Source organism: Asterias amurensis, chromosome 12, assembly GCF_032118995.1.
Source record: "Asterias amurensis chromosome 12, ASM3211899v1".
Classification (NCBI taxonomy): Eukaryota; Metazoa; Echinodermata; class Asteroidea; order Forcipulatida; family Asteriidae; genus Asterias; species Asterias amurensis.
In genome coordinates this window covers 1,280,365-1,307,860 of record NC_092659.1, presented here as the reverse complement: position 1 = coordinate 1,307,860, position 27,496 = coordinate 1,280,365, and the positions used below count along the sequence as shown (strand labels likewise).

Sequence of the window (27,496 nt, the reverse complement as noted above, 5' to 3'; positions counted from 1 at the left end):
ACCAATATTCATTTGATAACAAACAGTTACAAATGCTTTTCATACACCAACTCGCCGATCAAAGGCAACGTGTTCCTTTAATATTACTAGGTTCTTATTTTAACGCTTTATCACACGCCTAGGGGCGTATCAAGTGTGAGACCAATTCCTTTAAAGACACTGGACACTAGTGGTAATTGTCAAAGACTAGCCTTTACAGTTTGTGTATCTCAACATACCATAAAGCAACAAACCTGTGAAAATTTGAGCTCAATCGGTCGTCGAAGTTGCGAGATAATAATGAAAGAAAAAATATCCTTGTCACACTTGTGCTTTCAGATGCTTGATTTCGAGACCTCAAATTCTAAATCTGAGGTCTCAAAATCACATTTGTGGAAAATTACTTCTTTCTCGCAAAACTATATTACTTCAGAGGGAGCCGTTTCTCACAATGTTTTATACTATCAACCTCTCCCCATTACTCGTTACCAAGAAAGGTTTTATGCTAATAATTATTTTGAGTAATTACCAATAGTGTCCACTGCCTTTAATAGCAACATGTTATGGTTTACAAGGTGCTATGGCTCAATATGCTGCAGATCGAACCAGGAATATGATCCTGTCTCGTACGGGTGCTCAGGAAGTTTAAAAATGCTACGGCAGACTTCTACGGAAGCTAAGCCCCGATGGTGAATTGGTTATGTTGGATCTTTTTGCCAGATGGAGGGCCCGGGATCTGAGATTGTGATTTTGTCAGTAAAGCTAAGCTGTTAACACTTGGGGTTATATTTACCTGCTGAAAAAACAGAGACATTTGAAAGAGGTTGCTGTCATGGAAGCAGATGAGTTTCTGATGCTGTGAGGGATGAGGCGATATCAGTTTTTTATTGGGGAGGAGGGACAGTCGTTCTTAGGGACAGATGGGTTGATCTTTAGAAGGATTCTTTTTTTCTGATGTTGCATTATTGTTAACTCACTGCAGAGTGGGCGATAAAATCTGGATTGAATTATCTTCTGCCTTTAGTTTTAAATCTTGGACAAGAAGATAGTGTTCACTTTAAAGAGGGGCTAAAATGTCAAGTTAAATTTGCCAGTAGAAAAAGACCTCTTGAAGCGCCTCCAATTTTTAAACATCAAAAAAGAAAATTTTGTAAATTGATGAACGTTATATTTTGTTTCTTTAGCCTGACAAGAGATTGCCATGATGATGCTGCGAGATTTTTTAGATTGATCGCCAAACGAGGTTGTAATTATATCGAACCGGACGACTTCTACTCATTTATGCAGGTAAGCAAGAAGGTTTTTCTCATCAAAACGTTTTTTTTCTTGTCCGAAATGTTTTCAATATTTTGCCGTTTTCTCCCAGACCACTTCCAGGTCTTTATGACCAGACATTGAGCTTTTATCTTTTTTTGTTTTGTCCATTGTTGGTGTGTCGTGGCTAAGAATCGGACTCGAGCTCTTGTGTTTTTGCTCAGCAGAGTGTGGGTTTGAGTCCCAGTCAAGGAAAAAGTTAACGATTTTAAGGGTTGGGGGTGTCTAAAATTTAAAAAAATCCTTAAAAAAAAAAAAGTTATCTTCATCAGATAATTCATCCAAATTCATATGATATAAGTAATAACAGTATCTGCTGTGTTAAATACAATAACCAATTAAAGGGTATATTTTTAAGTTGTCAATTTCTTGTGTCAGCTTAAAGGAACACGTTGCCTTGGATCGGACGAGTTGGTCTATAAAAAAAGCGTTTTTAACCGTTTGTTATAAAATGCATATGGTTGGAAAGATGTTTTAAAAGTAGAATACAATGATCCACACAAGTTTGCCTCGAAATAGCGTGCTTTTCCTTTTACTGTGCGAACTAACACGGTCGGCCATTTATGGGAGTCAACAATTTTACTCCCATAAATGGCCGACTGTGTTAGTCGACGAGGTAAAAGGAAAACCATACAATTTCGAGGCATGTTTGTGTGGATCATTGTATTCTACTTTAACAGCATCTTTCTACCTATATACATTTTATAACAAACGCTTTTCAAAGACCAACTCGACCGATCCAAGGCAACGTATTCCTTTAATCAGGGAGAATGGATCAATATATTTAATCTCTCATCACCACATAGCTGAGGTCACAATCGTATCAAATCTAATTTTAATCGATTATAGTTGACATATTTTTAGAATGAGGTCTTCTTGAGGAGAATGTAGGTCACCTCTTGCCTAAGGTCAGATGTGAGTTGCTTGGTCTCGCCACTTAGATCCACACTGTGACAAATCAGACTTTGTTAAAGGGGCTAGGTGTCATCCTGATCAAAGCAGGGGTGTACATGGGTGGACAAACTGTCACCCAGTTATTGCACGCTCTCTCTGTAGGATATCTACGGAGAGCGTTTGCGCGTGGAGGCCTGTTTTGACCCCTTGCATGTGCGTCACACGCAGCGACTGATGCCACGCTCACCATGTTGGTGGTCAATAGGGTTACGTGTAACGTCACGTCGCGTCGCCTAAAATGAGCACTTCACTGAATAACACATATTGACATTGACCACCAAAATGGCGCATCCAAGATTATTCTGATGATGACGTCAGGTGAATTGGGTCAATACTTTGTTTTTGAAAGGGCAACTCACCATGGCATTTGCTCCTTGGTAAAGGGCAGCCTATGAAGGAAATGAAAATTTGTACTGGAGCATTTCAAGGGCACGTAAGGCATTGACCAGGGGGCACGGAGGTAATTGCCTTTGTTGCCTCTGTGAAATATCAGGCCTGTACGTGTAAAAAGACATTTGCGAGGTAGTAAGTGGGGAATCGTGATCGTAAGCGCAGAATTCGGCGGTAAGCAGAGCCATGAAATTGGGTCCAGATGAGCAAATTCTGGTACCATTGTGCAACACACAATCAATCAGAATCAGGTATGGTTGTTCACAGTCTCTTGAGTAACTATGCACAAGCTGGCCTGGAATCATGTGACATAGCAACTACATGAGAGTCTGAGAAATTCAAACTTAAGTGGTAACTTGCGATCAGGCACGTCATTGTACCAGACAATATTCAAATCTAACACACCAATGGTTTATTAGGGGAAAGTTCATCATACAGCCAAAGGCTTGCTTCGATCATGACGACACAGCCCCTTTAAGTAGCATCTCGACATTTCTCTTGGTTCCAGAGATGGCTGTATAGTCTCCCATGCTGAGAGAGCCATCTTTAGTGACTGCATCTTAAAGACAGCATGATGTCTTGTAGATGTCTGGGCATCGCGGAGACAGAGGGATGACCCAAAACCATGAGACTATCCAAGTGTTCTGTTAATTACCATCTGAAACATCCGTGGGATATATTGTTAAAGAGGTGTTTCACTGTCAAGTTCAGTTTTTATAATAATATAATAGTGGATAATAATGAAAGAAAAAAACACCCTTGTCACACGAAGTTGTGTGCTTTCAGATGCTTGATTTCGAGACCTCAAATTCTAAATCTGAGGTCTCGAAATCAAAATCTATGAACTTCAGAGGGCGCCGTTTCTCACAATGTTTTATACTATCAACAGCTCCCCATTACTCGTTACAAATTAAGGTTTTATTCTAATAATTATTTTGAGTAATTACCAATAGTGTCCACTGCATCAAACACTGACATTTTATACCGTTTTAACAGGAGGTAAGAGCTTCCATTTTCCCCCATTTTTATAAGGACTCTAGCTGTTGGAAAATAAGTCCATCACAACACTGAATTTGACCTTGGAGCCACTCTTTAATACTAATAGACGTATCAACAAAAAGAAAACTTAAAGTAATAGACAACAAATCACAAATATAATTGAAAGCAAATATATGATTGTTTATTTTTTTCTAGGATGTTGTGGACACCCATCCGGGCCTCACGTTTCTAATAGATGCACCAGAATTCCATTCCAGATATGTACATACGGTAAGTGCAAACATTTTTATTTAAAATCTTAAACCCATATTTTTATCACATTTTAGTAATTTGCCTTTGAATTATGACCCTATCCTTAAGTAGAACTACCATCTTGTCAAACCTAACAGTTAAGCCCGGTTCATACTTTCTGCGAATGCCTCATGAGAAACGAATTTGACGTCACAGTTCTGTTTTTGGTGTGAATGTTTTCGCTGTGAGTTTTAGCCTACAGCTAAACACTTTCAAATTATTCGTTGCAAATTTGTGACGTCAAAATTCGCATTTGCATTCGTATGAACTAAACTTTAGAAAGGCAAAGCTTTTGCTAACTGGTTATAATTGGTACTTGAAAATTCATATTCTGAGAGTAAAATTTACACTAAGACTACATAATTTACAAACATGCTTTAAAAAAAGTTTCAATGTTGCGTTAAGATGATTCATGCTTTTATAAAATTCAAATCTGAAACATTATTCAAGTTATAATTAGCTTACAGTTCAGCAAACCTTTACACAAGCAATTGCCATGATTATTTATATTTAGGCATATAATATAAAATTATTCAATAGGACTTGTATTTAAAGGCACTGGACATGTTTGGTAATTGTCATGGCCAGTCTTCTCACTTGGAGTACCCAAACAGCATCAAATAACAAATGTGTGAAAATTTGGGCTCAATTGAAGTTGCAAGATAATAATGAGAGAAAAAACACCCTAGTGAACACAAATTTGTGTGCTTTCAGATGTCTGAGAAATCAGGCCTGTAGTCTTTCTCAGATTCAAATATTTTAATGAGAAACAGCCTTTTTCTCAAAAACTACACTACTTCAGAGAGAGATTCGATTTTCACAGTGTTTATACCATCAACAGCTCTTCGTTGCTCATAACCAAAGTTTGTATGCTAGTATACATTTTCAGTACCAAATATGTCCAGTGCCTTTAGTTTTCCCATCAGCTGGTACATTATCTTGAGTATACATCTACCCTGGCACTTATTCCTGTCCGTTGACAAAAACACAACGTTTTACTTCTATGTTACCTTCAGACCACTATGTTACTCCCTGACCTCAGTTTAGCTGATGCCTGTGTAGTGTTTGCATTTGTTGTTGGGTTTGGAGTGGTGTTGTTTGCTGGGATGGTTTGGAGGGTATCTGTGGGGTTGATTGCTTGAATGGTTTGGAGGGTATCTGTGGGGTTGTTTGCTTGAATGGTTTGGAGGGTATCTGTGGGGTTGTTTGCTTGAATGGTTGGGAGGGCATCTGTGGGGTTGTTTGCTGGGATGGTTTGGAGGGCATCTGTGGGGTTGTTTGCTGGGATGGTTTGGAGGGTATCTGTGGGGTTGTTTGCTTGAATGGTTTGGAGGGCATCTGTGGGGTTGTTTGCTTGAATGGTTTGGAGGGCATCTGTGGGGTTGTTTGCTGGGATGGTTTGGAGGGCATCTGTGGGGTTGTTTGCGTGAATGGTTTGGAGGGCATCTGTGAGGTTGTTTGCTTGAATGGTTTGGAGGGTATCTGTGGGGTTGTTTGCTTGAATGGTTTGGAGGGCATCTGTGGGGTTGTTTGCTGGGATGGTTTGGAGGGTATCTGTGGGGTTGTTTGCTTGAATGGTTGGGAGGGCATCTGTGGGGTTGTTTGCTTGAATGGTTGGGAGGGTATCTGTGGGGTTGTTTGCTTGAATGGTTGGGAGGGCATCTGTGGGGTTGTTTGCTGGGATGGTTTGGAGGGCATCTGTGGGGTTGTTTGCTGGGATGGTTTGGAGGGCATCTGTGGGGTTGTTTGCTGGGATGGTTTGGAGGGTATCTATTGGGTATGTGGTGTGATTGGTTGTGTGGGGAAGAGTTGTTCGCTCAAAGGTCATAGTTGAATTGGATGGTGGAGTATCTAATAATGGCTGCTGAGTATTTGAAGTTACGATTTCTGGGTTTTGTTGAGTGGGTGCCTGTGTAATGGTCACGTGTGAAGTCTCCATGAGGGATTGAGTTTCAGTTAATAGTTGCTGAGTAGTTTGAGTAACCATTTCTGTGGTTTGTTGAGTGGGAGAATGCGTTGTGTTGAAGGTTACTGTTGATTGAGGTAAATGGGTCTGATCGGATGGTTTTGAGGTTGGCTGAGGGTGAGTTTGGTCGGATGGTTGTGAGGGTTGCGGATGGGTAGTGTGAGGGGGTGGTTGTGAGGGTTGTGGAGGGTTAGTTTGGTCAGATGGTTGTTGTGAGATTGGCTGAGGTTGTGAGGTTGGTGTAGGGTTAGTTTGATGGGATGATTGTGAGGGTTGCGGAGGGGTAGTGTGAGGGGATGGTTGTGAGGTTGGCTGCGGTTGTGAGGTTGGTGTAGGGTTAGTTTGATGGGATGATTGTGAGGGTTGCAGAGGGTGTGTTTGTAGGGATGATTGTGCTTGTGGCTGAGGGTTAGTTTCATGGGATGACTTTGAAGGTTGCGGAGTGGTAGTGTGTTGAGATGATTGTGATGGAGTATTGAGCAAATACCTACATTGCCTCATGATTTCAGTACCCTCATGGTGATTCTGTGTACTATTGCCACTCATTTGAGTTGGGCTTGTTGCTGTTATTGAGGAGAGAGTCTGGGTAACTGATACTGAAGTAGGTGCCTGTGTTACAATGGAAGCTGCCTCTGTGGGTGACTGTGAGACTGTCTGAACACTAATGTGGGTGTCGGTTGGGCTGGGTGTTCGTGAAGAAACACTCGATTGAATGACTGGAAATTGTGACTGTGAGGCTGTTTCTGATTGAGGCTGTGAGGTACCTTGGTGGGACGGTTCGGAGGGCATCTGTTGGGTTGTTTGTTGGGATAGTGTGGAGGGTTCCTCGGGGGTGGGTCGTTGGGGTGAGGGGTGTTGTATAGTTGACTGCAGAAGGGCGCGACATCTTCTTAAGATATCATCCTCTATCTCAGTGTCGGTTTGCGGTGTAGTTAGGGTGTTATCTAAGTTTGGAACCTGTGTGGATTGGCTCAGAGTTTGGTCGACATTATTGGTGTTGTTTGAATTAGTCACTTGGATGGACGTTCGGTCTGGCGTATTAGTTTGAGTCACAGATGGAGTGGTTAGTCGGGTGGTATTGGCGGTTGTGCTGGGTTCTTGGGTTGTAGTTTCACTCTCAGTCCGTTCGTCGGAGGATGGGCGAGACACATTCTGGCTTCTTATTGTCAAGGGAGGAGCTGCTGTTGTCTCGTTTACTTCCGGTTGCCACTGCATAGTCGTTGAGGAATCATTGGTGATGTCGCCCTCTATGTTGATCTCCATTGCGTCTTGTATTACTGTGTCATCACTGTCGCCAGGACGACTGGTTGAGATTGATGATGTCATCACTTGCGTTGTTCCGGCTGGATGAGAGTTTGGTGGTTCTTCTGTGAGATTGCCATGGACGGCTGCTTGTGTGGTATCTGGTGTGTCGCTCTGGGTCATCAGGGTGGCATTGTTTTCTGATGTACTGGATCCTGTAGTTGATGGAGACATTTGCTCTGATGACGAGTCTACAGAAACCACGTCAGTTACCGTATCTGTCGCAACAGTTGCGTTTGCTTCCTGGGTGTACTGGGGGACTGGACCAGTGGGCATGGCTATCAAAATAGATGGTAGAAGTAGCAGAATGATCACTGATGTGCAGCCCATGTTGGAATGCATTGGTGTCAAACCTATGTAAAAAGTCAAAAGAAGTGATAGAAAATTTTAGAAATTTTAATTTTGTTCACTTTTTGTAATCGTGTAAATGCTCTCTCTCCATTTCAAGGCAAAGTAAACATGTTTTTTTTTAGCTGTTGGATTGTTTCAATCTTGTATGAATGTAGATTTATAGAATAAAAGTTATCACATTAGTTATTAATGTAAAATTTTATTCTGGTAATATTAATCCTAAAAGTCCATTATTCAAATGAACGGGGCACTGACATTAAATAAAAGCCACTGGGCCCAATTTCGTAGGGCTGCTTTTAAAAAGCAAAAAATATTCTTAAAACTTTTTTCTACTTTTAAAACTTAGCAAAAAAGAGCAGGATTCAAGTCTTGTATGTAACATGGTAGTTTGGCTGGTAACCTAATTCTAGTAAGCACAATGTTGTCGTGCTTAGCTACTTTTTGTGCTTTAGCAGCTCTATGAAATTGAGCCCATTTTTTTCTCTCTCCATTTTCTGATGATCTACTCAATTTCATAAAAGTATGACTTCACCATAATTTTATATCGAATCCTACTAGACACATCAACCAGATAACGTTGACATTTTAGTTCACAAGTTCACTTTCACTGCCTGTTACAACAAAATGTTTAACAAAATGTTTACATTTTGTCTTTTAACATTTTGTCTTTATATTTGACCCCCTTTGTCAAGCATTTTTTTCGGTTTTGTTTGTGTCAGTGTTTTGTGTTATTGTAATGTCTTTCATATTTCCTCTCAGATGAACAAGCATTTTGAAAGACTTGAGCAGAACTTTGATCTAATTCACTTTTACTACAATCTGTGTTTCCGGCCACATATTAAAAATATTTTGACATTTTGTGTAGGAAGAGGGTCAAACAGTTTTGAGGGTGAAGCAATAAAAAGTCACGTACGTAGTCACATATGAATGTATCAGTTGAATACAGTGTCAACTAACTACCATTAAAGCCATTGGACACTTTCGGAACAGAAAAAAAATTAGAAGTTCACAGATTTACAAATAACTTACAGGGTAATGGTGAAAGTCTTCTCTTGAAATACTATTCCATGAAATGCTTTACTTTTTGAGAAAACATTAAAACAATATAAATTCTTGATGTCGAGAACTACGGATTTATTTTAAACATATGTCATGACACGGCGAAACATATAGAAACAAGGGTCGGTTTTCCCGTTATTTTCTCCCGACTCCGATGACCAATTGAGCCTAAATTTTCATAGGTTTGTTATTGTATAAAAAAATATATAAGTTGTGATACACGAAGTGTGGGCCTTGGACAATACTGTGAACCGAAAGTGTCCAATGGCTTTAAACTTGCAGTGTACAGTATGGTCATCCATGTGTATCTCCCATTTTTCTCACTGCTTGTCTGAGACTATACTGCTCTAAATGTTGAGACAAAACCAGGGCCACATTTCATGGCTCTGCTTACCGCCGATTGCTGTACTTTCGATCATGATCCCCGCTTACGTGCAAGTGCCAAATTTCTGCGCTAGCCTTGTAAGCATAGAATGCCTAGTAACCTGGAGTACGCACGCACAGAAGCATAAATTCGCCGTAAACCCATGAAACGTTCGCTTGCCGTAAGCACAGAATTCCCTGCTTCTGTAAGCGCAGATTCTGTGCTTACGGTAAGCAGAGCCATGAAATTGGATCCTGCTCTTTTCAGCTCCAACAATCCCCCCCAAACGTACAGTTGGTTGTACTCACAAATTTACTAATCATTTACATTTTTATTTCCACACCATGCAAAGCTTCAAACATCACTGACACAAAAGGTCTGTTTGTTGTAAGGAAAATTCCGGAGTATTCATAAGAAATCAAGACAGTTTCTTAAACATCTGGATTTCCTTGCACAAAGTCTTGAGAAGTCTTTAGAAATATAAGTGTGCCAATCTCAATACTGTTTCCAAGTCATACATACAAATGATGTTTTTTGGGGTTTTTTTTTGCCTTGATTGGTTTTTCGGAGATGTGCGCATTATAATCCATATTATGTATTAATTTAAATATAGAAGAAATGGTGAAGTAATTGAAATGGCCTGGTAAAATACTCAGGTTAAAAGCTCATCCATAGTGTGAAGTCAAAGTGAAACTTAGGAGTTTTTACGATGGACGTGTTTACAGAATGTGAACCATTTTAGCGTGGTCTCCTGACTTATTTAACCATAATGCAGACTTTGTTTTGAAGACATCTTGTTCACTGACTATTTTATTATTGTTATCATTATTATTTTAGTTTTTAAAAATTGGTTGTGTGTTATTTTTACTATCCGACCAACAACTGCAAAATGGCAATAACAGGAAAGAATTTTATGCTCACTAAATGAACAGTTTGCGCTTTTAGAAAACTGTCTTGCTTTTATATTCTACCATCGCCAACAGATTTTAGGAATTTGGGAGACTTCTCGGTTCTGAAAAGAACGGTCCTGCTTTAAACTACTACCTGGGCAGAAGGTAGAAAATCGGCAGGGACTACTAACATTATTAGCTTTTAGTGGATTGTTGATAACTTCAGTAACTATAAAGCGTAGGGACTTCTTAATATTGGTCTCAACGTTTTGACTAGCTTGCTTTAGTCATCAACAGGAGTAGAATTTAAAGCCAGACAGTTCTTTAAAGGCAGTGGACACTATTGGTAATTACTCAAAATAATTATTAGCATAAAACCTTTCTTGGTGACGAGTAATGGGGAGAGGTTGATGGTACAAAACATTGTGAGAAACGGCTCCCTCTGAAGTGCCATAGTTTTCGAGAAAGAAGTAATTTTCCACGAATTTGATTTTGAGACCTCATGTTTAGAACTTGAGGTCTCAAAATCAACCATCTAAACGCACAGAACTTCGTGTGACAAGGGTGTTTTTCTCTTTCATTATTATCTCGCAAGTTCGATGATCGATTGAGCTCAAATTTTCACAGGTTTGTTACTTTATGCATATGTTGAGATACACCAACTGTGAAGCCTAGTCTTTGACAATTACCAATAGTGTCCACTGGCTTTAAAGAACAAACTCTACCTGGCAAGTAGATACACACACGATGTTACCGCAAACCAATATTGATCCCTCACCATGCACTGCCTCAAATCCCATACATTACTTCTAGTTGACCATTTGATCATTCAAATTAATGAAATTTCGTAAAGAGTCTGTTTTGAGAATATTTCAATATTTACTCACCAGTTGATGAAGACAAATGTCTTGAAGATGTTGAAGATTAATCAGATTGAGTAGTCTCAGTGTCTTAAGACAACTCCTTAGAGACACACCACTAACTGCTCCAAGAGGCTCTGTGGTTTGGGTCATGGCTTTGTCTCTTACTTTAAATCCTTTCACTTCACGGCTCAACCAGCTCTCCAACCAATCAGAACACAGTATTGGAGACTATATCAAACCATGACTGACCAATCAGATGCTGTATTTTTGTTTAGAGTCCCGCCTCTTTGGTAGACCAACTAGTGACAGCTGTGAAGCCCCGCCTATTCAGAAACTTTTCAGCCAATCACAGGACAGCTGGTGTAATTTCTCCAGGTGTTTCAGGGAGCAGTGGTTTTTAGTGGTGATGTGTCAACAAGTATATCTGCTAAGCTTGCATTGACAGGGAACCATTCAAAAACTTAATATGTCACAATGCGTTTTGGTTGGTAACCCTGTACTGCTTAGCTGGTTGTTTTCATGCTTAGCGGTGTTTGTGAATTTTGCCTGTAGGTCAGGATTAGGGTGTGGCTTAACTTGTCTTGTCTTCAAGCCACAGCTGTACGGAAATTCAACCGAGAATGAGCGATAAGGTTTACTTCACACCTTTGTGGAGATAAAGCGTGGTAGCTTGTTTTGATCAAGGGCAAGGGCTTAACTCTCTTGAACTTTCAAAGAATCATACTTTACCTTGGTAACCGTTTTGGAAGGTAGCAATTTGCCACATAATAGGATAGATGTCTTGCAGTGTTTGTCCCTTAGAATCATTTCAGAAGATTAAAAAATAGCAACATGCTAAATGTTCACGTATGGTAGCGTTAAAGGCACTGGACACCTTTGGTAATTGTTAAATACCAGTATTCTCACTTGTTGTATCTCAACATAATGCATAAAATAACAAATATGTGCAAATTTTTACTCAATTGGTCATGGAAGTGGCAAGAGAATAATGAAAGAAAAACTTTTGTTGCATAAATTTGTGTGCTTTCAGATGCATTATAAAACACTTCAGCTGAAGTCTTTCATACTATTTGAGTGAGAAATTACCTCACTCAAAAACTACGTTACTTCAGAGGGAGCTGTTTCTCACAATGTTTTATACTATCAACAGCTCCCCATTACTCGTTACCAAGTAAGTTTTTATGCTAACAATTATTTTGAGTAATTTCCAATAGTGTCCAGTGCCTTTAATGCTATATGAGCCATGTCGTGGCCTGGCGATTAAGAGCAGCAGAGTGTGGGTTTGAGTCCTGTGTTGTGTGCTTATATCCTTGAGCAAGATACTTTACCATAATTGCTTCATCCTTCAGATGGTTCATTAAGCCTTAGCTCATTTATATACTTTTAAACACAATTTCATTTTTAATGAGTGGCTCTAAGGTCAAGTTCAGGTTTGTGATGTACTCATTTTGCACTCATTTTCCAATTGATAGAGTCTTTGGGGAGAAAATTACAAGTCTCCAAACTTCACTTTAAAATGGTGTAAAATGTTATTTTCTGAGATACTCTTTTGATAGGAATTCTTCATCAAACATTGCTCTTTAAAGGGACAGCTCACAGGAGAATTATTGAACCTAAATGTTTCAAACTGAACTTGACCGTAGAACATGCTATTTGTATCAAGAGCCTTTAAAACATTTTCACAAAACTTAAAAAGGGTCTTAATATCCCCAAATGGCAAACAATCTTGATTTATTTCTTAAGTCACGTTTGCTGCTGACTATCAGATAGATAAATATTGTCACGTTTTGACCTCCGTAACCCAATTTGACAAACACTGTATTTTCCTAAGGGTGCTGACGTGAGTAATAGCTTATCTTAAGCTGATCGGGTCAGACATATGTCACGGGTCATAGTTCATGGGTCAAAGGTCACTGATCAATCCTCAGGGTGCCTTCTTTTATATACTTTTTCAAATCTTTAACAGTACTTTCTTCTTTGATAAAAATACCCAAACATTCAACACTGATGGATGACCATGTTTTTTTTTTCCGGTTGCGTACTAGGAGCATCAAGCTGGCTCAGTGGTTTATTCCCTGCATGCCTTTCCCCTCTGTGGACCCCAGTTCGAATCCCACCTCAGACCAGAGCCCTGTATGTGGATTGGTTTTTCAGTCACTATCTGATTTAAAGGATTTGGGTACTTTTTCAAAATGGCCATAGATTAACAATAAACTTACAGGGTTTGAAGATAATGATAGTAGAAAGCTTCCCTTCAAATATTACTTACTGAGGTGCTTTAGTTTTTGAGAAATGAGTAAAACAATGTCATGAAAATATGTTTGTAGATGATTAAAATATATTTCGTCTCATGAGATGAAAATTATTTTCATGACATTGTTTTACTCATTTCCCAAAAATTACAGCACCTAAGCACGTAATATTTTCAGGGAAGCTTTCTACTATCATTATCTTCAAACTGTGTAAGTTTAGTGTAAATCTGTGGACATTGTGTTTTTTGTCCTACAAAAGTTACATAGACCCTTTAAGGGTTTCCCCACATCTAAAACTCAGCATTTTTTTCTTTGGATGTGTATTTTACAATGTAATGATTTATTATTTTAATGACAGGCATCATATTCCTACTATTATATCTGATTTTCTTGCCCTCGGAAATCAGCAAGACGTTTATTTACATTTAATACATGTAGCCTGAAAAAGTTGATAAAAGCATATTCCATGTTTATGTCAGCCCTTGTGCTCAAGAAGGTTTAAAGGCAGTGGACACTATTGGTAATTACTCAAAATAATTATTGGCATAAAACCTTTCTTGGTGACAAGTAATGGGGAGAGGTTGATAGTTTAACACATTGTGAGAAACAGCTCCCTCTGAAGTGCCATAGTTTTCGAGAAAGAAGTAATTTTCCACGAATTTGATTTCGAGACCTCAGATTTAGAACTTGAGGTCTCGAAATCAACCATCTAAAGGCACACAACTTCGTGTGACAAGGGTTATTTTTCTTGCATTATTATCTCGCAACTTCAAGGCCGATTGAGCTCAAATTTTCACAGGTTTGTTATTTTATGCATATGTTGAGATACACCAACTGTGAAGGCTAGTTCTCGACAACTACCAATAGTGTCCACTGCCTTTAAATACCTTGCCTGTTATGATGACAATGTAAGATTGAGCTGTTGAAATTTTATTTAAATGCTGTAAAAGCAAAACTTGTAAACAATTTCGTAACTAGTTGGATTTTACACCAGTGTGTGGTTATAAACCATGGCACCCTGCTAGTAGTGCCTTTTGCTTTTGCTGTGGTGCCGTTTGCAAAGTTCCAATACAAACAAACATTTCATCATAGATTGCCCCTTACCCCAGGAAAATTGCTGTACCCCTTCAAGTGCGAAGTTCAAGGCCTGGACGTTTTTTTTTATAAGGATTTTATCAGTTGGGAAATGAGTGCATCTAAAAAACTCAACTTGACCTTGGAGTCCCTCTTTAACTTTTTGACTTGAAATTTGTTTTGGGGTTCTGTCTGAGACTCTCTGGACCTGTTTCAGGAACAATATCCTGAGGGAGTGTTCATGATTGATCTGAATGTTAACTCTAAGGTCTGATCTGGCAATCGTCACTTGTTTGTTTAAAGGGGTTATCTTGTTTTGCATATTTTAGTTTTTCGAATGGTTCTCGGAATCAATTGTAATCTTTGACTCACCTGTAGCTTAAAAGAGTTCCAGACAGTTTTCTTTGGGGCTTATTACTTGAGATGCCCTTCTGGAAAAAAAAAGAATTAGCTGTTGCAAACTGTTTTACCAACCAAAAGGCAAACAATAGTAATTGGCCTCAACCCAATGTTTCCACCGTAGCAGAGTGTTTCTCGGAGGCGTAAGTGGCCACTAACTGTATTTTATATCATAAATACAGTAGTGTGTTTTGTACGTAGTTTTCATATTGGATGTAGTGGAGCAAGTGTTTTGCCTTGTTCGTTTGTCACTTTGTTTTACAACAACACTTTAAATAAAACAAATAAGGTTTGAAATCTCTAGGATTTGACTTTTTCACAGTTCAAAGTTCTGTTAGTACCTAGTGGACCAGTGTGGGTTTGAGTCCTGGTCCAACAAGATGCTATGACTGCCTTGACCTTCAGATGGGGCAAGGTCCTGTGTACTCAGATTGGTAGTGCTTGTTAAAGATCCCACTTCAGAAAACTTATTATCGTTGAAGAGTAAGGGTTAACCCCAGTGTTTCTGGTTCACATAGCAAGGGCAGGTTTCCTCAGGCTTGCAAGCTACAGTGATTAAGTTTACATACATGTATGAGGCATCCTTAGTTTCATTACCAGATATATACAACAATAACAAGGGTTGTTCTAAATCATGTGAGATAAACCGACAGAGCCATTTATTTTGTTTCAGTTGTCAAAGACCAGTCTTCTCACTTGGTGTATCTCAACATATACATAAAATAACAGCCTGTGAAAATTTGAGCTCAATCGGTCGTCGAAGTTGCGAGATATTAATGAAAGAAAAAACACCCTTGTCGCACGAGTTGTGTGCTTTTAGATGGTTGATTTCGAGACCACAAATTCTAAACTTGAGGTCTCGAAATCAAATTGTTTTTTTCTCACAAATTATGTCACTTCAGAGGGAGCCGTTTCTCACAATGTTTTTTACCATCAACCTCTCCCCATTACTCATTACCAAGTAAAGTTTTATGCTAATAATTATTTTGAGGAATTACCAATATTGTCCACTGCCTTCAATTTGAATTTTATTTTAAAAACAAATTTATTTTTGTTTGATTGCAGGTGATAGCGAGAATATTTTACTGCGTCAACAGATCTTGGAACAGTAAAATAACGTTACCAGAACTCAGGAAAAGTAACTTATTATCGGTGAGTACTTACAAGTTTGCTAAGCAAAAATTTGCAGAATATCTGTCACAGATTGTACTTTGAGAAAATGGCATTTTTGCTGGTGACCATATTCTGGTAAGCATAATTGTGTTGTGCTTAGCTACTTAGTTCTTGTGAGGTCTGTTGAGGTGAATGTACCTCCTATGATCTGGATCCTACTTTTTTTTCATTTTTTTTTTTTCAGCAGTTCCTCTCACATATCAAGGGAAACTGCCTGGGTAAATTTTGAAATGATTTTTGGGGTTGAACAAAGAATTTACTAGAGTGGGATTCGAACCAACGACCTCCGGATTAACATGCCGGCGCTATACCAACTGAGCTATCTAGCCCTATATTGCGGTGTCCCTATTTTGTCAAAATCTTTGTTCAGGGGTGCTAGTCAGAAGCCATACAACTGTTAACTGCCGTGTAGCCAGGGATCACGACCAAGTTACCCAATATAGGGCTAGATAGCTCAGTTGGTAGAGCGCCGGCACGTTAATCCGGAGGTCGTTGGTTCGAATCCCACTCTAGTCAATTCTTTGTTCAACCCCAAAAATCAGTTACTCTCACGTCTGAACAATGGAAGAACAAAATTTCAGAGATAGTTTTTTTTTTTTTTTCTTCAGTTAAAAAAAACAAACTTCTATTGGGGAAGACATATCAACCACACCCTTTTCCTACTTCTGAAAACGGTAAACAGAAAGATATTTTCTACATGACGAAGCTGTTTTGTTCCACATTATTTACTGTTCAAGTTTTAAAACATTTGATTGTTGCCCAAGCGACTCATCACAACAATGGAGTAGGCAACGTGAAGGACTGCACGTCAGCGCTTGCCATCAGATCTAAAACAGCAGATAAGCAACAAGATTGGAACGAGTAATCTTAAAATCCATCTTAAATATTGTGATCATCTCCTATTTTTGTACTATCAGTGCACTCTCGGTGTACTTTTTTAGACAATCACGTTCTGATAAGGACAACTAGTAATTGTTTTCTTCTTCTACATTTTTTAGATTTCATCTCTTTTTAATATTTTTAATTTTGATTTTTAAGACAGTGTTTTTGATGGTTTGAATCTTCAGTCTTTCTTAGGAATATTTCTTCCTTTAAATAATAATATTAAAAATTGTGTATTTACTAAGCACATTTTTAAGCCAAGTTGACCCGGGGTTCTCCTAGCGTATCAGGCCGACGCTCACAAACTGCATGCCATTTGAAACGTCAGATAGTCAAAACAAAGTTACTACCATTGTTATAGCTTCACAAAAATCATCAAGATAAAATCATTTATGATGCTCCAGAGCGCCCAAAAGAAACACCAAGTAAAAAACATTATGAAGACTTTGTTTCAAGGAAATCCTCACCAACCATCTAAAATATTAAAGGCACTGTCCAGACTATTGGTAATTACTCAAAATATTTGTTAGAATACTGGTCTTTAACAATTATCTAAGGTGTCTATAGTGCCTTTAAGCCATCCCAGCCGCCTATTGTGCACGTAAGCTTGTTTGACGTGTTTTCAGACACTGTTTGTTTTCGGCATGATTAAGCAGAAATAGATCGAGATATACAATAAAGATAACATACTGTTGTGTCTATGACATCATGAGTGGGCGTATTTGTAGCACAGTTGCGGCGATAGAAGATGAATGGAAGTGATAGATTTTTAACAATTGTCAAACATTTGATGTGTTTCTTGCGTTTTATATAATATTTATTTCAACTTTCTTTAATGTTTTTGGTTTCGTAGACCGGTTCATTTTCCCATGAGCTTACTGCAATTAAGGCACAACACATTTTTAAAATAACAAATTATAATCCAATTCTTGTTTCCTAAAGATATCCTCAAAGATCACAAACTAGCTTTATGAACTTCACAAAAGATTAGAAGATTAGAAATATTTATTCAGCCAATGTTAAAAAGTTAAAAACCAAAAACATCGGAAATTGAAGTGTACCTCAAACTCTCTAGATGGGCTTTTTGTAATCATTGGAGTCTATGCCCAATTACATACAAAAATTCTGCTGAGCAAACTTCTTTGCTAAGCACAAAATGTGTGGGTTACCAGTTGCATCAATGGTAACTGTATGGTATTCTTGCTGATAATGTATTTTTGCTAAGCAAGATTTGTTAGTGTTTGGCAAATTGTTGTGCTTCAGGGTTTATGAAATTGGTCCCAGTTTGTGTGAAATGAGCACTGCATACAACAGTGGAATCACATCACAGCGTTAACATTTCCATGGTAACACTAATTTGCTTTTTCTCCGTCTCCTCAGGTCATCGCACTTCTTGAAGAAGAGGACGACATCAATCAGATCCTAGATTATTTCTCCTATGAACATTTCTATGTCATCTACTGTAAATTCTGGGAGCTGGACGGCGATCATGATTTGTACATCGACAGAAAAGACTTGAGTAAACATAACGATCATGGTAAGATCTCTGAAGTTTGGTAGAAAAATTGTGCGATTTGTTTCCTTCTTTTGAAGGGGGAGGAATTGTTTACTTATCCTAGAATATGTACTCATTTGATTGCAAATTAAGAATATTATGACCCGCTCAAATAGATCCTTGTCGTTTCAATGGTAGAACATGCATCACATGTCATCTATTATTTTGCCATGCATTATTGTCTTAATGTTCCACAACTTAATATTGAAGTCCAATATGGATAGTTTGTGGGCGCTTTGCATTCACCCTGCCTTTTTATCCAAATTAGCGATTTTTGTACTTCTAGCTAAGACTTTACAAAGAAAATACAATGAATGTGGTATACAATGCAGTCTATTTCAAAAAAAGACTGCTTGAGTTTTGCTTGAAAATGTACAAGCAGTGAAAGGGAAGTCTTTTCCCTCCCACCACATTGCCTGTTGACCATTGTACAAGATCAGAGCCTGACGGTAATTGCACTAGACTTCAGCCTCGGCACAATCTTTATACTGCTACTCCTAGAATTTTATAACAATAAAACAGACCAAAGTTTTTCTTTCTGATCACATTTCTCTTTCTGGTCAAGAGAGGGCAGTATACATTCATGTTGTTAAATTATTGCCAGTAAAAATGTGGTTTGATTTTTTTTTTTTTTTTTCCCAGCTATATCTTCTAGGATGATTGAGAGAATATTTTCACCTGGTGCAGTGTTGAGGTGAGTGATTTAAACTGTTTTTATTTTATCCTTAGCAACCCTAAATCCCACTCCTAGTTTTGCCAGGATTTAAGGAATTTTATGTGGATCAGGGTTTGCCAATGATGTTAGCACCAGGGCCCAATTTCATAGAGCTGCTAAGCACACAAATTTGCTTAGCATGAAATTTTTTGCCTTGATAAAAACAGGATTACCAACCAAATTTCCACGTGATTTTCAGGATAAGCAAACAACAGCTGAATACCAGTAACAAGCAATATGCAACAAAAGAAAATTTGGTTGGTAATCCTGTTTTTACCACTGGAAGAAATTTCATGCTAAGCAAATTTTTGTGCTAAGTAGCTCTATGAAATTGGGCCCTGGCCAGTAAACTCAAGAGGAACAAGTCTGGTGGTCTTGCGGTTTTCAATAGATAAACCTTGTCTTAGTGTTTGTTCAAATTAAGACATTTTTGCTATTTGGAATCACTCTTGTAGATAAACTTGATTTTTTTGTTCAAACAAGGCTTACTTTGTATCTTGAATTTCATTTTACATCCGATTATCAAATTATACAACACTTCCTGAAATCATAGAGCAGAGCTACTTCAGCACAAAAAAAGTAGTTTTAAAGCACAACAAAATTATGTTTACCAGAATAAGTTTACCAGACAAACTACTGTCTCACATGTACCAGCTTTGACTGTTCAACTGCTCATTTGTGCTAAGCAAAAAAAATGCTAAGCAATATTTTCTGCTCAAGCAGCTCAATGAAATTGTGCCTGTTATTTGTGTGTGTTTTTTTTTTTTTTTAGGGGGCGGAATAGGGTTGTGAGGTTTTGTTTAATACATGTAGGTACTCAAGTTTCTAATATTTTGTTTGTGAAAATTTATAATTATTTTGCAGTCCTGATTCAGTGAGGGAAGGTCGACTGAGCTACACTGAGTTTGTAACTTTTCTCATCTCAGAAGAAGATAAGAAAACCCCCATGAGGTACGTTTTGACATTTCTCTTAACCCTTCAGACACCATGGCTACCACTCAGAGTTGGGGCAAAACCAAATTGGGTGTAAATTCCATTAACCCTTTGGTGTACACCAAACTCGTAAAATTGGACTTTTATAAACAGTCTTAACTTAAAAACTGCAACCCCCATATATACTGCCCTCATTTGGTTGTTTAGAGCGATTGTGGAGCTTTCGTTTGGTGTGATGTTCAACAGGGGGTGCTACTGAACATTTTTGGAGAAAAACACAGTTGAACATGTTTGTTTTTTTAATTAATCTGTGGTCAAAGATATTGACAAAATAGGGAGACCGTCAACTAGATAGCTCTGTTGGTAGAGCACCGCTACGTGAATCCGGAAGTCGATAGTTCAAATCCCGCTCTATACAATTTGTCTTTGTTCAATCTCAAATCACTTCAAGTTTACCCAGTCAGTTTCCCTTGTGGTTTATTATTTTAATGTCAAATTTGTGGATATTATTTTTATTTATTTATTTATTTATTTTTCTTCTTCCAGTATTGAATACTGGTTCCGCTGTATGGACATGGATGGTGATGGCTACCTCTCCATGTATGAACTGGAATATTTCTACGAAGAACAAATCAATAAAATGGAATCTCTTGGGATAGAGACGCTACCTTTCCAAGATTGTCTCTGTCAGGTACGTGAACCCCGAACGACCTCAGAATCCCATGGATGGGAAAACTCAAAATGTTAACTGGGTCGTTTATGTCTGCCTGGTAATACAAAAACAGTTAAATACTACGATTATTATTATTTCCCTATGTTTTCATCGGACACAGATCATCGAATCTTGAAGATAATATGTAAGTGTGAAAGAGTTTCTATAAATCGATCCTCAAATCACGAATTCATTAAAATGGTTTTTGAAAATTTAGAAATTGTGTTCATGTACAATAGATGCAGGCTAGTGAAAAAACTTGCGGGTGACACCTGTCCGGCCAGCGAGTGAGAAAACAAAGTTATTGGATTCTCCTCCCATAAATTTCTAACTTTATCATTTTTTCTCAGAATCTTATCCCTGTTCTTCCTCTTTTAATCTGATTTTCGTTTGTTGTGTACTCGGCAAAAGTGTTGTTAAGTAGGTCAGCTCTTTTACTCAAATAAATGTTCCTACAGTTTTTTTTTCAGAGGGTCAAATACCATGCCTGCCATTAAACAAACAAACAGAATAATGCGTTTACAGTGCATTTATTTCTACGGCTGTAAGCGCAGAATTTCGCCATGAGCAGCACCATAAAATTGGGCCCTGATTGCCTGGGTCTTTCCTACTAATCAGGGTTTTCCTCTCACATCTAAAACTCTTCAGTCCTACGGGTTACGTTGCTAGACGCTTTTTAGGAGGTGCTCTTGTTTTCACAATCAAAACATTTTTTCACTACAAACAAATACGAGTAAAAAGCAGGTATAGAATTTGCAGGATACTAATGATTTATTTTATCTTCTTGCAGTTGTTTGATCTTGTGAAGCCGCAACGGCTTGACCGTATCTCTCTTCATGACCTCAAGGAATGCAAGCTGGCCTACATTTTTTTTGATACGCTCTTCAATCTTGAGAAATACTTGGAGCATGAGCAGAGAGATCCCTTCGCATCTAATAGGGTGAGCACCCCCTTGCAGGACACCTGCCTTCCCAAGGAATATACACCGACTCCCGACCTTCAGCCACCCTTCTTGAAGACACCACACCATCAGGACAATTATACCCTGAACATGAAACCTTTAATACTTCTCCCTCACTACCTTCACCTCCTCCCTCCTCAAGACCCCAACCTCATCCCAAAAGGGTGAACACTGAAATAATTTATTATCCAAACCATAATACTGTGAAGGAAATCATTTATACTATTTAAAACAAAAAAATTCTTATGGTCATTAAATTTTTGGAGTAATTACCAATCTATGACCCTACACTTATATTTATGATCTATGGTGAGACTTCCTCAGCTTGAGAATCATTTCATTTCAAAATTGTCCATCTGTCATTCTAACTTCTCCATCAGGGATGTCCTCCCTTGGTGAGTCTTCTATTTGTCTCCCTGTGTCTCCCTGCCTCAATCTATATCCTTTCTTTTTAAATGTTTTTGTTATGGTAGTTAACTTTTGAGTATTGAGTATTGACCTATCTATGGCCCTACCTTAAAACTTACCTCATACATGTTCATGCCTTGTCTCTTTCCTGACCCCTCTTACTTTCATATAGGATTTAAACTATCAAACAGTTCCAAAAATCAACAGTATCATTTGCTTTTAAACTCACCTCATACATGTCTTGTCTCTTTCCTGACCCCTCTTACTTTCATATAGGATTTAAACTATCAAACAGTTCCAAAACCAACAGTATCATTTGCTTTTAAACTCACCTCATACATGTCTTGTCTCTTTCCTGACCCCTCAAACAGGATCCTGAGAGTGAGGAACCAGACCCCTCTGATTGGGAGAGGTACGCAGCCGAGGAGTATGAACTCTTAGTAGCAGAGGAAGGAGCTCAAGAAGCTCAACAAGACGCCAATCAGCCAGACGATGTGTAAGTTAAGAAATACAGAGAGTAGTTTAAAAGATCTCTTCAGACTCTCTTGAGAGTCGAGAGAGCTCTTCAAATACGGAGAAAGTTTAAAGGAACTCGCTGCCTTGGATCGACTGCCTTGGAAAAGCTTTTGTAACCGTTTGTTATAAAATGCATCGGATTAGAAAGAAATTGCGTGGTTTTCCTTTTACCTCATCGACTAACACGGTCGGCCATTCATGGGAGTGTTAGTTCGCAAAGTAAAAGGAAAACCACTCAATTTTGGGGCAAATTTGTGTGGATCACTGTATTCTACTTTTAAAATATCTTTCTAACCATATGCATTTTATAACAATTAGTTTCAAACGCTTTTCAAAGACACACTCAACCGATCCAAGGCAACAGGATCCTTTAAATGCACTGGATACGTTTGGTTATTGTCAAAGAACAGTACTCTTAACTGTTGTATCCCAACATATGCATAAAAAAAACAAATCTGTGAAAATTTTGACTCAACTGGTCATCGAAGTGGCAAGAGAATAAAAAAGAAAAAACACCCTTGTTGCACAAATGTATGTGCTTTCAGATGCCTGAAAAAGGCGGGCTGAAGTATTTTTTAGATTCAAATAATTTTGTGAGAAATTTCCTCTTTCTAAGAAACTACGTAACTTATAGGGAGTCAGTTCTCACAATGTTGTGTATTCTCAACAGCTCTCCTTTGCTCATCACCAAGTTATTTTTTATGCTAATATATATTTGGAGTAATTACCAAATGTGTCCAGTACCTGTGAAGATTCTTTTGAGAGTTGAGAGAGTTTTGAAAAGAACCAACTGACTCTCCAAGGTCCCCAGTAAAATCTTCTCAATTTTGCTGTTCTTTAGGACAGTATAACATTGTTTTCATTTCACAAGAGGTGCATTGTGTAAAATGGTGTAAAAAATAAGCACGGGACCCTTGTTAAATCACTGTCGTCTGAAAAAAGCGAAACTAATGAATCCCTGACTTCTTTTTCAAAACACAGAGACTACCCAGATGATTTTGAGCCCGAGGATGAGGAAGTCTTATCCTTTGACATCAAGAAGAAACTGGAGTTATCCGAACCTCCTCAACGCAATAAGTGGGTCGGAGACGACCTGAATGATACTGAATTCACCTCAAGTATCGGTCTCTGACCGTCGTCCTTTGTACAGTGTATATAGATTTTATGATCAATGCGATGTATATATAATAAAGCGATGATGTCATCATGGTATTACGAATGGTACCAGAGTCTTAAATTGACCCCTTGCAAGCAAGTCACACACGACGACTGTGCCACACTCATCGTTTTGGCGGTCAATAGGTTTACATGTCGCCTAATATGCGCACTTCACTAAATAACGCACAGTGACATTGCCCACCAATTTGCCGCATCCAAGATTAGTCTGATGATGACGTCAGGTGAAGTGGGTCAATTGCGTAAATGTCAGATTGGTGTAGTGTCAAAACTGGGCCCTGTGTATCAATAAAGTATCAAATACCTGCCTTATATGCAGACCGCTGCTGTAAATTTAATAATTTATTTGTTTTCTTTCGTTGTTGTTTTTTGTGTGCAAGGAATCCTCCAACGAGTTGTGTACAAAAAATAGTGCAATCACCTGCGAATAGCCGGCTGTTGTCGCCCCGGACTGGATTTGAACCCATAACCTTTGCATTGTCGATTTGTGTGCTGAAACCATTCAACCATGGTTCATTTGTGATCTGGGTACACACCTTAACCCCCTTCAACAAACCCTAAATGTGTTTCACCAGTAATCTCCGTTTTCACATCATTTTGGAAGGACCTTTGTTGGTTGGATTTTTGTTATTCTAGATTGGAATGTTATTGTATGGTGCTCAAGTGATTCACAAAAACTAGTTGTGTCTTTAGAATTTCTAGGCTTAAAATAGCTTTCAATTCTGCTTTATAATGGGGTCCAGGTTCATAGAGCTGCTAGCTTCTCGCAATCTACAGTCCCAAATCGGGGAAATCCCTTGGGTTAGATAACAAACTATCCCAATCAGTGTATACCTCTACCCCAATCGGCACCCTTCCTCCAAAATATGTTCCCAAAGCCGGGAAAACCCTTGTGTAAGATAACAAACTATCCTAATTGGTGTATGCCTCTAACAAGATTGCCTCTAGCTACCGGGCAATCTCGGTGATCTAGTTGGTACGACACTGCTCTAGAATTGCAAAGGTCGTTGGTTCGAATCCCACCCAAGTAATATGCCTGTGGTTTTTTTCCACAGAACTCTGTAAAGTACTGAATATACAGTGCTAACATACATCTGGGTGTATGGTTAAATCCAAAATTAATATTCTTTACCCCGATACAAATTTAACATCTATTAGCTCTAAGAAAATTTACCAAGGGATATATACACCCTGATTGAAATACTATTCCATTAATAATGGAACACCTTTTAGTGGCCCTCAGAAACCAACGTTTTACACTTTTTCAGTGCGATAGAAAAAGGTTTTAAAAAAATCATTTTGGGTTCTCATTCAGTTGGCCTCGGGCCAAATAATAAGGAGTGAACTTTTGTTGTGGGTCCCAGCAGATTTGTAAACAAACTTCACAAACAAAGTCAACTTTCCAATGCACCATTAGGCACAAGGTTGGTTGGATCACCACAAAATACGTACAAGTTCTGAAAAGAGTGTATTGTTGTGGATAATTTTAGAGGGTAGGTAGGCTTAGGCCACATAAAAAAAATTGTTGATCGTCCCGCCCGACCGTTCAAAACCCCCGACCCTATTATTTTTTTTATTTTTTTTATATTTTTTTTCATAAAAAACAACCTTTTCAGCTGATATTTTTTTCAAAATGTACAGGTTTGAAAAGATGTTTAAAGAAGGTTTTTATTCATGTTGGCAAAGCAAGAACAATTCTTAAAATATTTACTTAGGCTACACTGTGCTTACTTGTTTGAAAAAGTTTACAGAAAATGTCATCTAGGAGTTAAATTTGTTTGACAAAACTATTGAACACATCAAAAACACACAAAAAAACCTCTCTCCCATCCGCAAAAAAAGGACGATCAACAGTTTTTGTTTAAGTGGCCTTATGGGTTTGTATAAGTTTGGCAATGACTCTGAAAGTTAATGGCAGTAAAAACTTACTTGATATCAAGTGCAGTTTTGGACAGTATAACTAATTTTTAGGAACTTTTCACTTCGAAGTACTGCGGTTACCTTTATCGAACAAAATAAGTTTTTAAAAAAAAAATGTGGAATCTGAAAATCGTTTGTACTGACAGTCACATTTTTTCAGATAGTGTATTCCAGTTCTAAAAATCCAATCGCAGATGCGTGGACCACTCCAGACTTTTGGCAATTTCTCAAAAAAGCTACCACCTTTTGAAATGAAAAATTTCATAGGTTAATGTTGTGGTTTTAGGAATGAAACAAACAGTGGGTTTCAGTTACAAAACGTGTACCATCCCTTTAAATGGTTTGAAACTATGTTAACAGGGGTCTGTCCGAAACACCTTATGGTCTGTATTTCAAAAAAGTGCAGAGACTTCAAGTGATCAGATTACTCAAAATGTAATATAAAAATACATTTTTTAGTTAGTAATTTTGTACGATTGATCTGGGCCTGTAAGCACAAAAATTTGCTTCGCACAAACAACTTTTGCTTAGCAAAAACAGGTTCAAGCCATTACACCATACAATTGTTGCGCCACCCCGGACATTTCTTGTTTAGCCAAGAAATTCGCTAGGCAGAGTTTTCTGCTGATAGGTTTATGAAATTGAGCTCTGATCAGCAATATCTAGCAGATAATATTGTCTCAAATTTGTCGAAAGATGAAGTCTCCAAGCAGCTGGTTTGTGTTTGTTGTTTTATGTGTGCGTTGTGGCGTTTTTCTGTGTGAGTTGTTGCCTTTTTCTTTTCTTTTTTTAGTTCAAAATCATAGTTTTGATTTCGTTTTGAATTTCCCTTCACGAGAAATATGATTTTTGTTTTTTTTAGCTTTCGTTTTATGCATTTATTTACACTAAATTATTTATAACTCACGAATCTAGAATAATCTAGAACTGGTTTTGTATTCCTTATTAGTATTGTTATATTCAATTCTTTAGATTGTGCAATCGCTATGTTTTATCAGTGATTTAAAAACAAATTAAATCAATTATTTAAACATAAAAATGGTGCCTTTCTGCTAAAAAAAGCGCGACCTTAAAAATGAAATTACTGTACAGTACGCTGCTCTATCGAATTATTGATATAACTTCGATCATATTTTTATGTAAATAATAAATTATTTACAATTCAAATGGACTTTGAGTTTGCCTAGTAAAGACTTTCATCAAATAAATAATTCTATGAATTGTGATGATTAGGTTAATAAGTTTATACCATGAACAAAATGTCTCTCTGCTAAGTAATTGACAAACAAATGGAGTTATAGTTTTTGTATAGTTTTTGCTCCGTACGAAAATGAAAAAGACCTTGTCACCTGTAACAGAGCATGGACTTCATGCAGGCACAATTTGTACACAGCTAAATGCACAAAATCTTTAAATAATATATTATTGCACTCTCTGATTTTTATCAACTTTTGAGATTAAAATAAAGGGGGCACATCTCAAAACTTGTTGAGCTTGTATTTTGATAGCTCTTGTATTTATGTGGAAATTATAAATCAACGTACTTAGAATGTCCATTATGACCAGGGGTGGATTTCACAAAGGTAGTCCTAACCTAGGACTAGTCCTAGGCAATGCCAAGAGATAGGACTGGTCCTAAGTTAACTCATCTTAACTTAGGACCAGTCCTATCTTTTAGCATTGCCTAGGACTAGTCCTAAGTTAGGACTACCTTAGTGAAATCCACCCCAGTGTAGTATCGTGCCTGCCTATAAGTCACTGGAATGTACTAGGTCACACTTTTTGTTAACAAAGGTCACATGATCGTCTAAAGAAAAGGTACCAGACTAATATAGGTATGGGTACATTGGTTTGAATGAGAGATAAACCAAGATGGCCGTCCATGAAGGTCTAGGGTCCTTTTCAGTTAATGTTTTATTGTAACTGGATATTGTTAGATTTAAAGGCAGTATGAACTCTTGGTAATATAAAAACTTACTTGGTAAAAAGTACTTGGTAAAAAGCACTGGAGGGCTGTTGACATTATAAAACATTGTTAGAACCGACACCTTTTAAAGTAATGTAGTTATAGAGAAAGGGGTATATATTTATCACCAAA

At 38.0% G+C, this 27,496-nt stretch overlaps 2 protein-coding genes across 3 annotated transcripts in view; one reads left to right on the top strand and one right to left on the bottom strand.

The window, feature by feature from the left end:
* The window catches only part of LOC139945617 (serine/threonine-protein phosphatase 2A regulatory subunit B'' subunit beta-like), a 41,193-nt gene extending 14,177 nt beyond the window's left edge, over positions 1-27,016 (top strand). For both annotated transcript variants that reach the window (XM_071943033.1, XM_071943034.1), the window contains 10 exons: positions 1,164-1,266; positions 3,832-3,906; positions 15,513-15,599; positions 17,883-18,039; positions 18,700-18,751; positions 19,637-19,723; positions 20,252-20,396; positions 21,208-21,357; positions 22,158-22,282; positions 23,284-27,016. In XM_071943033.1, the coding sequence (XP_071799134.1) occupies positions 1,164-1,266; positions 3,832-3,906; positions 15,513-15,599; positions 17,883-18,039; positions 18,700-18,751; positions 19,637-19,723; positions 20,252-20,396; positions 21,208-21,357; positions 22,158-22,282; positions 23,284-23,434 (1,132 nt within the window). In that variant the 3' untranslated portion in view covers positions 23,435-27,016. The remainder of the gene's footprint in view (positions 1-1,163; positions 1,267-3,831; positions 3,907-15,512; positions 15,600-17,882; positions 18,040-18,699; positions 18,752-19,636; positions 19,724-20,251; positions 20,397-21,207; positions 21,358-22,157; positions 22,283-23,283) is intronic.
* On the bottom strand, positions 3,791-10,855 carry LOC139945616 (uncharacterized). Its single transcript, XM_071943032.1, has 2 exons — positions 10,747-10,855; positions 3,791-7,548 (listed from the first exon to the last, which is right to left on the bottom strand). Exon 2 carries the CDS (start codon positions 7,535-7,537, stop codon positions 4,940-4,942), a length of 2,598 nt encoding a protein of 865 aa, XP_071799133.1. The 5' UTR covers positions 7,538-7,548; positions 10,747-10,855; the 3' UTR covers positions 3,791-4,939.
* Positions 27,017-27,496: the final 480 nt, after the last annotated feature.

Bases quoted from the DNA above. Each gene is read 5' to 3' on its own strand.
- LOC139945616 (XM_071943032.1), bottom strand. From the start codon at position 7,537: ATGCATTCCAACATGGGCTGCACATCAGTGATCATTCTGCTACTTCTA.